This window comes from Sciurus vulgaris (genome assembly GCF_902686455.1).
Source record: "Sciurus vulgaris genome assembly, chromosome: 6".
Taxonomy (NCBI): domain Eukaryota; kingdom Metazoa; phylum Chordata; class Mammalia; order Rodentia; family Sciuridae; genus Sciurus; species Sciurus vulgaris.
Window position 1 is genome coordinate 109,132,692 of NC_136466.1, and position 17,104 is coordinate 109,149,795.

The 17,104-nt window shown below is 38.8% G+C and overlaps 1 protein-coding gene across 1 annotated transcript in view; it reads left to right on the top strand.

The window, feature by feature from the left end:
- MCCC2 (methylcrotonyl-CoA carboxylase subunit 2) overlaps window positions 1-17,104 on the top strand; it is a 112,866-nt gene that overhangs the window by 20,166 nt on the left and 75,596 nt on the right. Inside the window, 2 exon segments of the mRNA XM_079145040.1 lie at window positions 6,638-6,722; window positions 7,692-7,793. Coding sequence (XP_079001166.1) covers window positions 6,638-6,722; window positions 7,692-7,793 — 187 coding nt within the window.

The window sequence follows — 17,104 nt, forward strand, 5'->3', positions numbered from 1 at the left end:
AGTAGGTAAAGATTCACAAGGTCTGTGAAGAATGAAGGGATAGGGAACAGTTTCTATGGTACAATGAAAGTGAGTATTTTATAAAGGAGCACAGGAGAGGCACATAACAGGCTCCTGTTTCATAAAAGGTCTGAATGGATTGAGAGTATTCCTTACAGGGAACAGAGAGTGCAAAGCCCTGAGGCAGGAGCATGATTGGAGTTGTGAAAAAGCAGCAGGGGAATAAGTGTAAATGAAATGGAATACAAGACTAGGCAAGTGCCAGCAGAGAGTATAGCTCCAATACATAAAGAATGGGCAGCCTTAGCAATCTCAAAGCATTTGCAGAAAGAAAAAGGACAACATTATTGGTTTTTCAGGTTAGATTTTAAGTAGTTTGAAAACTAATAGTAATAATGGATATGTTAAAACTGCTTCTACTTTTCCTCTATATTTTTGGTAATCAGTTTACTTTTTCCACATTGAAAATTGAAACATGCTCATATTGGTTGTATAGAATGTCTCAAACAGAAATGTTAATTCACGAGGTGCCTAATTCATGTTTGTCTTGTTATAAGTTTAAAGAAGTACATGTTTTCAGTTTATACTAGATCATGTTTTTCCTCAAATGAAGACTCTTAGAATAGTCTAGAAAGAAAAAAAATTAGATATAAATTTATATTTAATGTGCTAATTATTAAATTCTGATTTTTTTGTTCTTTTTAGTTATACAAGACAGTAGAATGTATTTTGACATATCATACATACATGGAGTATAACTTCCCATTCTTTTTATTTTTTGTGGTGCTGGGGATCGAACCCAGGGCCTTGTGCTTACAAGGCAAGCACTCTACCAACTGAGCTATATCCCCAGCCCTAACTTCCCATTCTTGTGGTTGTACATGATGTGGATTTATACTTATGTATTCATATATGAACATAGGAAAGTTATGTCCAATTCATTCTACTGTCTTTCCCATTCCCATCCCCCCTTCCTTCTCCCCATTCCCCCTGTCTAATCCCCTCTGCTCCCCCAATCCCGGCCTATTGTGAGTCAGCATTTGCACATCATATATGCATATTTTTTGGGATTGGCTTATTTCACTTAGCATGATATTCTCTAGTTCTATCCATTTACCTGCAAATGCCATAATTTCATTCTTCTTTATGACTGAGTAATATTCCATTGTGTATGTAAGCACAAAAGGATGGGAGGCGGACCTCCATGGATTCAGAGAAGGCTTTATATTCCTTCGCCAGACTCAGGTGCCTTTGGGGCCCATTTTCTGGATGGGAAAACGGCCTTAAGTTACAGAGGGAATTTTGGTTTTATAGGGTACAGTGATGATGATGTAATCATTGGAAGCCATGCACATGCAGTTTTGACTGGCAGGGGCTAGTTGAACAGATTCAAACCGGACCCTGAGGGAGGAGTACTCAAATCTTGCCCATTGTCATTTAGGACTGATTTACCATGGGGGAAGGTCAAGGTTTAGAGCCCAGCATTCAGTATCTGCCCCTTTCCCTCAGGGCCCATTGTCATCAGGAAAGAATGCTCTGGAGAGGTTTAGTGTTTGGCCAACTTTCCCCTCCCTCCTTCCAAGCCACACCATCCCTCCATTTTTATTGGGGAGCTGTCTTATAGGAATATTACTTTCCAAAACCCTTCAGTGTACATGTACCACTACTTAGAATTTCTTGGTTTCTGTGTTTTTACTGCAGCAGGTTACTATAAAATGATTAAATCCTTTAAAAGTTACCATGATAACAGATATGAAATTCAGAGTGGGATCAGTAGAAGCAGAGACTTCATTCCACATGGCAATAATTGTTCCCGTTCTATCTATGAACAACAACAACAACAAAATGGCTGGACTCTGTGACACACACCTGTAATCCCAGCAGTTCCTGAGGCTGAGGCATGATTGCAAGTTCAAAGCCAGCCTCAGCAACTTAGCAAGGCCCTAAGCAACTTAGTAAGACCCTGTCTCAAAACAAAAAAATAAAAAGCGATGGGGATGTGGCTCAGTGGTTAAGCACTCCTGGGTTTAATCCCCAGTAACCTTCTCCCCTCTTCCCCCCAAAAAAGACTGTAAATTTCATTTGACTCTTTCTTACTTAGGTATTGTAATATATTAAAATATTATTTTCTCAATATAATGTAATTTTTTTCAGATAAAGCATTGTTGTAAAAAAGTTAAAAAAAAAAAATATTAAAAATGACCTGTGTCTAATCTTTTTGGTTTCACATCACAGAAATCCAATCAAATTTGTTTAAGGTAGAAAACACTATTTATTGCTTCCTGTACCCAATGAGAAGGCAGTGTTGACTGGATCAGAGACTCCAGCACCTCCCAAGACTTTACCATTTATCTCAGGATCTGTGTATGGTGTGGACTCTCCAGGCTTCTCCATGAGGTGGGGAGCTAGGTTGCTGGCAGACGGGGGTTTACATCCATATAGCTCACAGTCTGAGGAAGTGATAGCTATCCTTTCATCACTAATTTTGGGAAGTTCTGATTGGTACACTTTGGCCCATATGTTTACCCTATGGTCCAATCACTGTGTCTGGGAGATTTGTAACTGTGCCCTAGGACCCATGTGAGCTAGGTAGGGCTTTAGAATATTGTGCAGGTAGCTCCTGGAACCTCATGGTGGTGGCAGTATTGCTTTCAGGAAAAGGGAAAAAGGAAAACAGGCAATCAGAAGCAGTAAATGTCAGTCATACTGGCCCAGGCTACCCTATGTAGGTGTGTGCAAATAAATGAAGGGTTACTTATAAAAACAGGGGGTAGCTTACATTGGTCATTCTTTTTGACCAGGTAGCTCTTGAATCCCCCTTGTCCTAGTGTGGGAAAGTGGTATTAAAGAATGATATAGATTTCGTCTTTTGGGGTATGATTTAGGGAGTAAAATGTCCTGTTTTTTAGGTATGCTTTTCAGAAGGGTGACTAAAATTCTTGAAGCCATTTAGATTAAGGCATTTTTTTTTTTTTTTTCCCAGAAAAACAACAAAAACTCTTGCTGAAATAAAAACATGTTTTGTTGGGAGTTGTAACTCCATACTTACAATCATTACCACAGTTGGATTTGATAAATTGAGTATTGCCCTGGGACATTAAGATGGGTGGGTTGAATCAAAGAGGGATCAGACATCATTCAGCACCTGCTGAGGACTGTGGGTTCTGATGTCCTGCTGAGTCAGGCCCTCTTGAGAGCCTATGACCCCAAGGTAGGGAGGTGAGGAAGGGAGACAGGAGAAAAGATGACTTTGGACTTTGTAGTTTTACCTAGAATTGTACCATTCAGATGGATATGTGATGTGCACACACACATTTTAAAATAATATATGCTTATAGAAACTTGAAAATAGGGTCATCAAAAAGATGTCTATATTCAACCATAAGTAATCTCGCCAATTTTTTTTTTTTTTTTTTTTCAGTGCTGGGGTTTGAACCCAGATCCTGGCTCTACCGCAGCGCTACATCTCCTTCTCTACACATACATTTTGGGGGGGCTAGGCAGGGGATACTGGAGATTGAACCCAAGGTTACTTAACCACAGAGCCACATCCCCAGTCCTATAATTTTTTTTTTTTAATTTTGAGACAGGGTCTTGCTGAGTTGCTTAGGTCTGAGACTAACTTTGAACTCACGATCCTCCTACCTCAGCCTCCCAAGCAGCTGCCATTATAGGCATGTGCCATCATGCCCAGCTTCAGTGTACTTCTAAACATACATTTTTTTGATACATCTCTGGGCGGTTTCAAAATAACCTCAACAGCAAAATGTGTGTGTGTGTGTGTGTGTGTATGTTTTGGTGTTTTAAGGGATTTTGTGCACCTTGCTCTGGGCCTTTTCTTCTCTGATTTTGTTCTGTGAATGATCATAGACTGGCTTAGCAATGATGGTATTGATCAAGAGTTAGGGAATCTCACTCATTTTCCTTCCCCTCCTGTTTCTATAGAATTTAGACATCCTGATTTTAAATTCATTCATTAATTTTCAGGCAGGAGAAAGGGACAGATGTTTCAGGTTGTTTCATAAGTAACCCTTGAAGTTTTTCAATAGAGAGAATTTGTGATAAGTTGACAAAATAGCTGCCTCTTGCCCTCTTTTCTGTTCTTTCTTGTTTTCTCACCTGTCTTTGTTTCAGCTTTCTTCTCTGGGCTCTGCTGTCTTTGATCTTCCCCTTTGTCCTTGTTGGAACATGTAGGATTGCATGGAGAGTAACTTAGTCATTTCTGTAGGTGGGAGAAGGATTACCCCTGCGGTGTTATTCAGAATCGTCAGAACTAAGTATTTTTTATTAATTCAAGTTAACTGAAGTAAGTGTTTTGATAAAATTAGAAGTGCTTTGTTTTTATACTGGCTAATAACTTTATGACTGTAGACAAACACAAATGGTTTTGATGATTGAAGCAGGGAGGGGACCTTTAATGACCTAAAGATAAGACTTGCATAATTTTTTGAAGATATTTCAAAATGGAAGTTATTCCACTAGTGGAGTTGCAGCAGTGTGTGCAGTGCAGTTGCAATGACAGTAAACATCACAGCGTGCAGAGGCAGACAGCTAGGTCTTGACTGCCCCCTGTAGACAGCAATGGAAAGATTCCGTAAATTATAAAATGCTTTTTGATGTTAAATGTGAGCAGATTACCCATCTGAGAATCAGTGCAATACAGCAAATTACATGCAGTGAGAATTTGATCTAAATGAGAGGTTAAAGAAAACATGTTTTCTGACACCACGTCTATGGAATGGAGATAACACAAAATGTTTAAAAAAGAATCTTTGGAAAACTAAGGTCTTGTGTTGTGCCGTCTTGTGGTCCAAATATACTATGCCTGTTTATTTTAATTAATTAATTAATTTTGGCACTGGGAATTGAACATGGGCACTTACCACTGAGCCATATCCCTACCCCCTTTTTTATTTTTTATTTTGAGACAGGTTCTTGCTGAGTTGCTGGGATTATAGGTGTGTACCACCAAACCCAGCTTACTATGCTTGTTTAAATGCAGAGGGGCTTCATTCTGTGCTCTGCAAGTCTGAACTATCCTTTGGTTCTTCCTAATGAAACCATAATTTACCAGCTGCTCTAAATTAAAAGGTCAAATTAGACAGAGTAAGAATGATATTGGCTTAACTACTTTTTATTTTTTTAAAGCATGTCTTACCACCTCTTTGTCACCCACCTCTGCCTTCCATTCCCTCTCTTGCTAGCCCTGAATGGGCTCTTATGTCACCTGATTCTTGCCCTGGCCTGGTTTTCCTTGCAGTATCTGAGTTTATTTTTCCTTAAATATTTATTTTTAAACACTTCATTGATGTATAGTTGACCTACGGTACTACATTAGAGTATGCAATTTAAAGCATTTTGATGTATATGTTCACTCATGAAACTATTACTACAATCAAGAAAATAAATGTGTCCATATTCTGCAAAATTTCCTCTGCCTTCCCCCCCTACCTCTGCCTTTTGTAACCCTTTTGTCCCTCTTTCCCTGACCCCTAAACAATCCCTTAAGGTCTTGACCAGTGCTTGGGAGAAAAGAGAAAAACCATTTGACTTAATCACAATATTTTGTAACCAAGTCTTTCCTTCCCAGGATTATTTCATTTTAAAAGAAGTTTAGATGTATAATGTAATTTTCTTGTAATCTGAAGGCAGATTTAGTCCTAAAAATATGCCATGTACCTCTTCAGGGAAAAAAATCCTTTTAGGTACAGCAAAAAGTTCTTGTTTGGAAAATAAGGTTTTACTTGGAAGCTTGTTTGAAATAGATAGCAACTTATTTTCTTACCCAAATAAACAAAGAAATGGCTTTCTTTAATAGTTGAATGTTGCATTAGACAAAGACTATATTGAGATCATTTTGGGTCAGCAATGAAAATGAACATTTTATGGTACCACTTGATACTTTGATTTGCAGAGAGCGTGTTATAGATATTCCCAAGAAACTGAGGCCTCAACCACAGGATGGGTACATGAGGTTGGGGCACTTTGGCCTCAAGTAGTCTGGTCAGATTCCCTAGCATCTCTTTAATTACTGTTATTTTGTCTATTAGGATGTTGGTAAATACCAAAGGCCATCTCTGAGTCAGGGTACTAACAGAAGGGAACTTTCTAATTGCTGCAAAGGTATTCAGTTCTTCCATTTGCAGACTTAAAATGTGGGTCTCTAACGTCACTTTTACATAAATCGGTCCTTACTTATTTGTGCAAGTAATTTCTGTTATTCTTTTATCTAGTCCAAAGGAAGGTAGGAATTTTCATATTTTATCTAGAACTTAATACAACGCTAGATACATATGGTAAATATTTAACAAGCGTGACAATGAGGCAGTATTTGTAATGAATGGGTTGCAGAGAAAATACTGGATAACTTCTTCGTAGTAGTGAATTCAGAACATGTAAAAGATGTATTCTAGGATCAGAGATAGATTGATTTAAACAAAAAACCCACTTCCTTTACTTCAGAAAATTGGTAGCTGACAGGTTGAGTGAGTGATTTGAAAAATGAGCTGTTTCTTACAAAATATGTTGAACTTTTTAAAAGTGCCTTGCTTTGTTTTGAGCATTATGTTTTCCTGGCACTGATTTGAATAGAGATGTTTTGTAGATCTGATCTGATCTAATCATGTTTTTATTCTAGGAGGTAGTGAGAAAGCCCGAGCACTGCACACCGCAAGAGGGAAACTCTTACCCAGAGAAAGAATCGACACCCTTGTAGACCCAGGGTTGGTACCTACCCAATGCTGACTCAGAGCATTTTCTCTGTTCCATGGTACTTTATTAGATGGTATTATAAATAAATGATTTTGAATTTTGATTCTTATGAAATTCAAACAAAAAAGGTTTATTGAGAATCCACTGTGTGTCAGGCACTGTTTTAGGCTTTACTGATATATTGATGAACAAGATAGATGAAGAGTTTTGCCCTACTGGAGTTTATATTATGACATAGGGAGGCAGAAGATAAATAATAAATGTTTTAAATCATACACTATGCTAGAAGGTAACAAATATCATGGGGAAAAGAAAAGATAGACCAGAGTAAGAGTGAGCTAGTGATGGGCAAGTTGCAGTTTTAAGTGGGATGGTTAGGATAGATCTCTTAGAGAAGTTGACATTTGAGCAGAGATTTAAAAGGAGGGACAAGAGATAGCCCTATAAATATCTGGGGCAAATGTTGTAGGAAACAACAGCCAGTGCAAAGGCCTGGAGGTGATGTGTGCCAGGTATGTGATACACTTTAGGTATCCAGGAGATCATTGTGGTTGGCATTGAGGGAGTGAAGGGGAGACTAATAGGAGATGGGGCAGAGTTAAGAGGGCCTTGTAGGCCACTGTGAAAGTTTTGGGTCTTATCTTGAGAGAAATGGGGAGCTATTGCAGGTTTTCTTTTGTTTTTTGTTGCACTGGGTATTGAACCTAGGGGTGTTCTACCACTGAGTTACATTTCCAGCCCTTTTTATTTTGAAATGGGGTCTAATTAAGTTGCCCAGACTGGCCTCAAACTTGTGATCCTCCTGCCTTAGCCTTTGGAGAAGCTGGAATTGTAGACTTGTTTCATTGTTCCCAACTCTTTTTGTTGATTTTATGTATAATATATGTATTTGAAAAAATGGTTTTCCTTTTTCATGTGTAACTGTTTAAACACACACACACACGCGCACGCTAATTCAAAAATATTCTTTTTCCTTTCAGGTCTCCATTTCTGGAATTATCCCAGTTTGCAGGTTACCAGCTCTATGGTAATGAGGAAGTCCCTGCAGGTGGCATCATTACAGGCATTGGAAGAGTATCAGGGTGAGTGTTCTACATAAACTCAATAATGATGGTCAACCGGACATGGTGGCACATGCCTGTAATTCCAGTGACTCGGGAGTCTGAGGCAGGAGGATTGCAAGTTCAGCGTGGGCTTTAGCAACTTAACAAGGCCCTACATAACTTAGGGAGATTCTTTCTCTAAATAAAAAATAAAAAGGGCTAGGGATGTGGCTCAATGGTTGAGCACCTCTGGGTTCAATCCCTAGTAGTATTAGTAATAGTAATAATCATAGAAAGAAGACTTTGATGAGATGCAGCCATTTAGCACTCACTTTATATATTAGCATGCAAGCTTTGTGCTATTTATATTAGGACCTGAGTATCCTACTCAGAACTATACTAGATTCATTTGTAGAGCTTTAGAAACAAAAATTGAAGGGGAAAAACCCCAGCAAAAGTTCCTGAGATCCAATTCAGACCTCCCACTGAATTAGCATTCCCATGTGTAGGATTGACATGTAGTTTTCAAAGGCTCCCCAGGTGGTCTCGTGCACATTTGGGGTGAAAAACATGGTGTTAGAGGAGTAGTTCTTCAGGTTTGGTCCCCAGGCAGCATCAGCATCACTTGAGAACTTATTAGAAAAATAGATTCTCCAGTTCTTCCCTGGAAGTTCTAAGTCAGAGATGCTTGGGGTGAGGCCCTGCAGGTTCTTGAATGCTAAATTTGAGAACCACTGTAGGTTCAGGGATGCGAAAGTCCTCAGTGTTATATTAATTGGTATATATTTCTGAATGAAGTTATTTTTTACCATGTAAGTACTATGCCAGGCAATGTAATGATTGCCTGTCTTGATCCTCATGGCAACTGTGTGAGAATGGGTGCTATCACAGTCCTCCCCATTGTGCAGATGAGGATGCAGGCTTAGAGAGTAACATGGTTTTGATTTCAGACAGTCTGACTTAGCCTGGCGCTACTGACCTTGACACACATGTTGGTTTATGGTGTGTTCCTCCACTTTCTCCCCATGATCCTTGCCTCCAGGGTAGGCGCAGCTGTAGCCATTCAGCATTGTTTTTTTTTTTTTTCTTTTTATTTATTTTTGTTGTAAACAAATGGGATACATGTTGTTTCTGTTTGTACATGGAGTAACAGCATACCATTTGCATATTCATAAATTTACATAGAGTAATGATATTTGATTCATTCCATTATTTTTTCCTTCCCCCCCACCCCTCCCACCTCTCTTTTCCCTCTATACAGTCCCTCCTTCCTCCATTCTTGTCCCACTCCCACCCCCCATTAAGTGTCATCATCCACTTATCAGTGAGATCATTTTGGATTTTTGAGATTGGATTATCTCACTTAACATGATATTCTCCAATTTCATCCATTTGCCTGCAAATGCCATAATTTTATCATTCTTTATAGCTGAGTAATATTCCATTGTGTATGTGTACCACAGTTTCTTTATCCATTCATCAATTGAAGGGCATCTAGGTTGGTTCCATAATCTGGCTATTGTGAATTGAGCCGCTATGAACATTGATGTGGCTGTATCTCTGTAGTGTGCTGATATTAAGTCCTTTGGGTAAAGGCCGAGGAGTGGGATAGCTGGGTCAAATGGTAGGTCCATTCCAAGTTTTCTCCACAATGCTTTCCAGAGTGGCTGCACTAATTTGCAGTCCCACCAGCAATGTATGAGTGTACCTTTTTCCCCACATCCTCGCCAACACCTATTGTTGCTTGCGTTCTTGATAATCGCCATTCTAATTGGGGTGAGATGGAATCTTAGGGTAGTTTTGATTTGCATTTCTCTTATTACTAAAGATGTTGAACATTTTTTCATATATCTGTTGATTGCTTGTACATCTTCTTCTGTGAAGTGTCTGTTCATTTCCTTAGCCCATTTGTTGATTGGGTTATTTGTATTCTTGGTGTAGAGTTTTTTGAGTTCTTTATATATTCTGAAAATTAGTGCTCTATCTGAAGTATGAGTGGCAAAGATATTCTCCCATTCTGTAGGCTCTCTCTTCGCATTGCTGATAGTTTCCTTTGCTGAGAGAAAGCTATGTAGTTTGAATCTATCCCAGTTATTGATTCTTGCTTTTATTTCTTGTGCTATGGGAGTCCTGTTGAGGAAGTCTGATCCTAAGCCAACAAGTTGAAGGTTTGGACCTACTTTTTCTTCTATAAGATGCAGGGTCTCTGGTCTGATTCCGAGGTCCTTGATCCATTGTGAGTTGAGTTTTGTGCAGGGTGAGAGATATGGGTTTAGTTTCATTCTGTTGCATATGGATTTCCAGTTTTCCCAGCACCATTTGTTGAAGAGGCTATCTTTTCTCCATTGCCTATTTTTGGCACCTTTGTCTAGTATGAGAAAATTGTATTTATTTGGGTTTGTGTCCATGTCCTCTATTCTGTACCATTGATCTACCTTTCTATTTTGGTGCCAATACCATGCCGTTTTTGTTACTATTGTTTGTAGTATAGTTGAAGTTCTGGTATTGCGATACCCCCTGTTTCATTCTTTCTACTGAGAATTGCTTTAGCTATTCTGGGTTTCTTATTCTTCCAGATGAATTTCAAGATTGCTTGCTCTATTTCTGTAAGGTACATCATTGGGATTTTAATTGGAATTGCATTGAATCTGTATAGCACTTTTGGTAGTATGGCCATTTTGACAATATTAATTCTGCCTATCCAAGAACATGGGAGATCTTTCCATCTTCTAAGGTCTTCCTTAATTTCTTTCTTCAGTGTTTTGTAGTTTTCATTGTAGAGATCTTTTACCTCTTTGGTTAGATTGATACCCAAGTATTTTATTTTTTTGAGGCTATTGCAAATGGAGTTGTTTTCTTCATTTCCCTTTCAGCTGTTTCATCGCTTGTGTATAAAAATGCTGTAGATTTATGCGTGTTGATTTCTGCAATTTTGCTGAATTCATTGATGAGTTCTAGAAGTTTTCTGGAGGAGGTTTTTGGATCCTCTAAATATAGAATCATGTCATCCGCAAATAGTGACAGCTTAAGTTCCTCTTTTCCTATTCATATCCCTTTAATTTCTTTAGTCTGCCTAATTGCTGTGGCTAGAGTTTCGAGGACAGTGTTGAATAGAAGTGGTGAAAGAGGACATCCCTGTCTTGTTCCCATTTTTAAAGGGAATGGTTTTCAGTTTTTCTCCATTAAGAATGATGGTGGCCAAGGGCTTAGCATAAATAGCCTTTACAATGTTCAGGTATGTTCCTACTATCCCTATTTTTTCTAGTGTTTTCAGGATAAAGGGGTGTTGTATATTGTCAAATGCTTTTTCTGCGTCAATTGAAATAACCATATGATTCTTATCCTTAAGTCTGTTGACATGATCGATTACGTTTATTGATTTATGGATGTTAAACCATCCTTGCATTCCAGGGATGAACCCCACTTGATCGTGGTGCACAATTTTCTTAATATGTTTTTGGATACGGTTTGCCAATATTTTGTTAAGGATCTTTGCATCTATATTCATCAAGGATATTGGTCTAAAATTTTCTTTCCTTGATGTGTCTTTTCCTGGTTCGGGTATGAGGGTGATATTAGCTTCATAGAATGAGTTCGGTAGGGTACCCTCCTTTTCTATTTCCTGGAATACTTTGAGAAGTATTGGAATGAGTTCTTCTTTGAAGGTCTTGTAGAACTCGGCTGAGAATCTGTCTGGTCCTGGGCTTTTCTTGGATGGTAGATTTTTAATGGCTTCTTCTATTTCATTGCTTGATATTGATCTGTTTAAATCGTGTATGTCCTCCTGGTTTAGTTTGGGAGGAGCATATGTCTCTAGAAATTTGTCAGTGTCTTACCATTGTTACTTCTTCCTTGAGTTTTACTCCCAAGTTTCCCCCATGGCTCTTTGCTTAATGTTCATCCAGTGTGGAGACATTTTTTTCTTGGAATGTTATGGTACATTTTTTAAAATGTTAAACTTAATGCAGAATTAAACTGAATTCCTATGTTATGGAAATACATAATTAATTAAGTAGAATAATTGCTGTTTATCATATCCCTCTTTGTAATGACCATCAACACCTTGGAACATGCTCTTCCATTTTGTCCCCCTAGGTGTATACAGTTACGTGTTGCTTAATGACCATGATACAATTTGAGAAATGCATCATGTGAACATCATAGAGCCATGGCTCATAGATAGTTCATGGTTCTATGATGTTCCTAGATGATATAATCCTATAGGACCACCATTGTGTATGTGGTCTTTTGTTAACTAAGACATTATTATGTGATGTGTGACTGTATATATATTTTATTACAGATCGAATGTTCCTTTTCTGAAATGCTTGGGAATAGAGGTGTTTCTGATTTTAGATTTTTTTTAGATTTTGGGACATTTGCATATATAATGAGACATCCTGGGGATGGGAACTGAGTCTAAATATGAGATTCACTTACATTTCATATATACCACACCTTACACATATAGCCTGAAGGTAATTTTATACGATATTTTCCATGCCACAGATGGAAGATTCCACACCTGACCTTATGTGGTCCAATGCACGTGCACAAAAAATACTATTAGCCTGCTTCATGTTACTACAATGAAATTATCGGAGAGAGGCTATTTATGAATTAAAGTCAGGTTTATTTTGGTTCACAGTTCTGCAGGTTCCAAAGCATGGCACCTGCATCAGCTCAGTTCTGATGAGGGCTGTAGATGGCAATAGTGGCAGCATGTGTTAGGGCAAACTACTCATATCTTGAATTGGAGCAGGGAGAGAGGGGATGGATGAGCTCTCACAAGACCCTTTGGGGCACACCCTCAATGATCTAAGGATCTCCCACAAGGTCCCATCTCCCAAGGATTCCATCACCTTTCAGTAGTGCCACCCTAGGCACTACTAGCACCTTTAGCACGTCCTTTGGGGAACTCTCATCCAAACCATAGTTCATAGCATTAGCATGAATTCAGGTGTGATTGAAAGGCACTTATGAATAACAAATGATGCTCCTGTCACCCAGAAAGTACAAGGGTTTTAGGAATTCTGTGGCAGGAATGGAGTGGGAGAGCAAAAAAAATATGTATTTCTTTTTTTTTTTTTTTTTTTTTGCGGTACTGGGGATCGAACTCAGGGCTTTGTGCTTGCAAGGCAAGCACTCTACCAGCTGAGCTATCTCCCCAGCCCAAAAATATGTATTTCTAATTATCACAGGTTTCTTGATAATTTCTGAAGTAGACACTAAGACATTTAATGAGGAAACTAATATGGAATTTATTTTATAAGCCAGTTTAATGCAAGGACTGCTTTCCTGAGATAGTGACTAGTCGAAAAGTAATTGCCCTGCAGCCCATCTCTCTAGAAAATTCAAATTCCTTCCCATGAACTGGGCATGGTGGTACATTCCTATATTCCTAGTGGCTCAGGAGGCTGAGATAGGAGGATGGCAAGTTCAAAGCCAGCCTCAGCAAAAGCGAGATTCTAAGCAACTCGGTGAGATCCTGTCTCTAAATCTAATACAAAAAAATAGGGCTGGAGATGTGACTCAGTTGAGTGCCCCTGAGTTCAATCCCCAGTACCTGCTCTCACCCTTCAAAAAAATTCCTTACCATGGCTTATAAGGTCCCTTTCAGATCTGATCCCTCCCTACTTTTCTCACCTCACTCTTATAGCACTTTAGTTGCCTAGTGTTATCCAATTTCTCCGTGCCTGTTTCTGTAAGATGAGATATCTCCCCGTGCCTTAAAACAGTACTAGTGCATATGGGTGGCAGCTGTTACTTTCATTCCTCAACCATTTTGTCTTAGCATGGCCCCCACCACAATGAGCTTATTTTATTATATCATTTACCATATTTGATTGCATCTTTTACCTTGTTTTATGATATCTTCAACCACATTGCCTTATTTTATTCTAGGTTCATAGCACTTAAAATCAAAAATTATTTTGTGAGTTTAACTTATTTGTTATTGGCTACCTCTAACTGGTCCTCTCCACTGAATTGGAAGCTCTGCAGTCAGGAATTTTGCCCTTCTTGTTTACCCCTGTGTCTTTAGTACTTAGAATGGAACATGGCACATAGAAGGCACATAAAAAATATTCATTGAATAAATGAACAGAAGATGGGAATTAATCTATAGACCAAGTTATCTGTTGCAGAATGAGATAGTCAAATTGTATCATACATGAAAATGATGTTTTTTCCCTAGTTGGGGATGTGTTATGGTTTGGATGTGAGGTGTCTCCTTGTAGCTCATGTGAGACAATACAAGAACCTTTGGGGTGAAATGATTGGATTATGAGAGCCTTGACCCAATTAGTGAATTAATCTCTTATGGGATTAACTGAGTGGTAACTGAAGGCAGATAGTTTACGACTGGAGGAGGGTGGGTCATTGGGGGCATGCCTTGGGGCATACATTGTATCAGGCAAATGAAGTCTCTTTCTCTCTGCTTCCTGATCATCAAATGAGCTGCTTCCCTCTGCCACATTCTTCTGCAATAATGTTCAGCCTCACCTCAAGCCCAAAGGAATGCAGCTAGCTATCTATGGACTGAAACCTCTGAAACTTTGAGATCCCAAAGAAACATTTCCTCCTTTAAAATTTTTCTTATCAGGTCCTTTGGTCACAGCAATGAAAAAACTGACTAAGATGGAATCCCTCTTGCTCCACTGTGATATGCAATAAAGAGATAGCTACCAAAATATAGCCTTATTTAATTTCATTGCAAATTATAAACTGTAATAAAAAATCATTTCATTGATTATCAACTTTAAAGTTGTCCTCTGTGGATATCATAACCAGGAATCCGTATTTGGGGTAGGCATTTTAACGTCTCCCTGGATTTCTCTCCCTGGAGGCAAGGGCAAGGAAGGACTGTTTTTATCTGTCCACTAGGGCTGCTCTAGTGTGGATAGTGTGACTGAAAGGAAGTTAACCTGCCTAATAGGTATAAAGTAGTTTCTCATTATCATTTTTTTTTTAACCAGAAATAACTATTTTGTTTTTCTTTTCTTTTCTTTTTTTTTATTGTAAACAAATGGGATACATGTTGTTTCTCAGTTTGTACATGGTGTAAAGGCATACCATTTGTGTAATCATAAATTTACATAGGGTAATGTTGTTTGATTCTTTCTGTTATTTTTTCCCTTCCCCCCACCCCCCCACCCCTCTTTTCCCTCTATACAGTCCTTCCTTCCTCCATTCTTGCCCCCCTCTCTAACCCTAACTCTAACCCTAACACTAACCCCCCCCCCACTCCCTATTATGTGTCATCATCCACTTAGCGATATCATTCGCCCTTTGGTTTTTTAAGATTGGCTTATCTCACTTAGCATGATATTCTCCAATTTCATTCATTTGCCTGCAAATGCCATAATTTTATCATTCTTTATGGCTGAGTAATATTCCATTATGTGTGTGTATATATATATATATACCACAGTTTCTTTATCCATTCATCAATTGAAGGGCATCTAGGTTGGTTCCACAATCTGGCTATTGTGAATTGAGCAGCAATGAACATTGATGTGGCTGTATCTCTGTAGTATGCTGATTTTAAGTCCTTTGGGTATAGGCCAAGGAATGGGATAGCTGGGTCAGATGGTGGTTCCTTTCCAAGTTTTCTGAGGAATCTCCACACTGCTTTCCAGAGTGGCTGCACTAATTTGCAGCCCCACCAGCAATGTATGAGTGTACCTTTCTCCCCACATCCTCGCCAACACCTGTTGTTGCTTGTATTCTTGATAATCGCCATTTTAATTGGGGTGAGATGGAATCTTAGGGTGGTTTTGATTTGCATTTTTTCTTACATTAGAAGTGTCGTTGAACACTTTTTATATCTTTATACTCTTTCTCTGAACAGATGATCTGATAAACTGGGTTTGCTCAAACTAGTTTAAGTAGAAAAGAAAATTCATCGACTCTTTTCAGCTAAGTTGGGGCATGGCTGGATCGCTGAGCTCAAGCAGTATTATCAGACCACCAGTTGTTTTCTGTTCTTGGCCCTGCCTTGCTCTGTGTAGGCTTTCAAAGCTAGAAGCACAGGTGGCTGCAGGTTTATATTCTGTGAACTTGGGAGCTACAGTGGAAGGAGAATACCAGTGACCTGTGAACATTACTGAGCCACAGTGTAAGCTCTGAGTAGAAAGGTCAGGTTCATATGCCTGCCTTTGAAGGTGGATTGAAGATAAAAAGCAGTTTCAGAAAAGTTTAATTCTAGTGCCAAAATCATAGATTCTGGGTGAGCAAAACCAATACAATAAGATGTGCAATACATTATTTTTGTGGAATAAATTTATTTCTCAGTCTGTCTTTTTTTTTTTAATTGTGCCAGGGATTGAACCCACGGCCTTGCACATATTAAGCATGTACTTGGCTACTATATGCCTTGCCTATCTGTGATCTTTTAATAAATGTGCAAAAGTGGACTGTGTCTCTTGTTCAAGGTCACATATCTAGCAAGTGGCAGAGCCTGAATTTCAGTTGAGCTTTGTCTGGCCTCACAGCCTGGCATCTTTGCAGTATCAGAGCTTCTTAAGCTTTTTGGGTGTGGCACCCATGGGCTGGGACGTGCGAACACATTCTCTGTCTGTGTGGGGTCATGGCTCAGCGACCTGCCCTAAGCCTAAATTTCCTTCACTGTTTTATATCTTTAGTCAGGTGTGGTTGTGCACACCTATAATCCCAATGGCTTGGGAGGCTGAGCAAGAGGATCACGAGTTCAAAACTAGCCTCAGAAACTTAGTGAGGCTCTAGGCAATTCAGCAAGACCCTGTCTCTAAATAAAATTTTAAAAAGGGCTGGGGATGTGGCTCAGTGGTAAAGCATCCCTGGGTTAAATCTCTGGTACCAAAAAAAAAAAAAGAAAGAAAAGTTTTATATGTTCAATGATAAAGCCAAATGCTACTTGTAATGCAGGAAAAGGTTTTATGTGGCCTAGTGAGTAAAACTGATGCTCAGAGAGGAGACTTGTTCATCTTGTGGGAAGCCCTACTGGCTAATAGGAAAAGCAAACCCCTACTATACCCTGGATGTTCAGTTGCTTTTCTTGATTTTTAACAGGGGTTTAATGAATTACTCTGTAGAGTTCTAGGGAAAATAAAACAAGATAACAACAAGCTCTATAAATATTTTAAAAATTGAATTTTGTAAAGAACATGCTATTGCTGTCTCAGGTTTGAGGTGAACCTCTGATCTTAAGTTTCTGTGGCAATGTCAGGCAGGTCTATCTTCCTTTCCCCCCACAATTTTTTGTCACTTGTATATTGTTTTAAAGTTTGTATCCATTCTGTCTTCAAGCAGGATAAGTGTATTGTAGACTTCTTTTAGCTTTTTAGGAAAACATATGGCTGTAACATTGA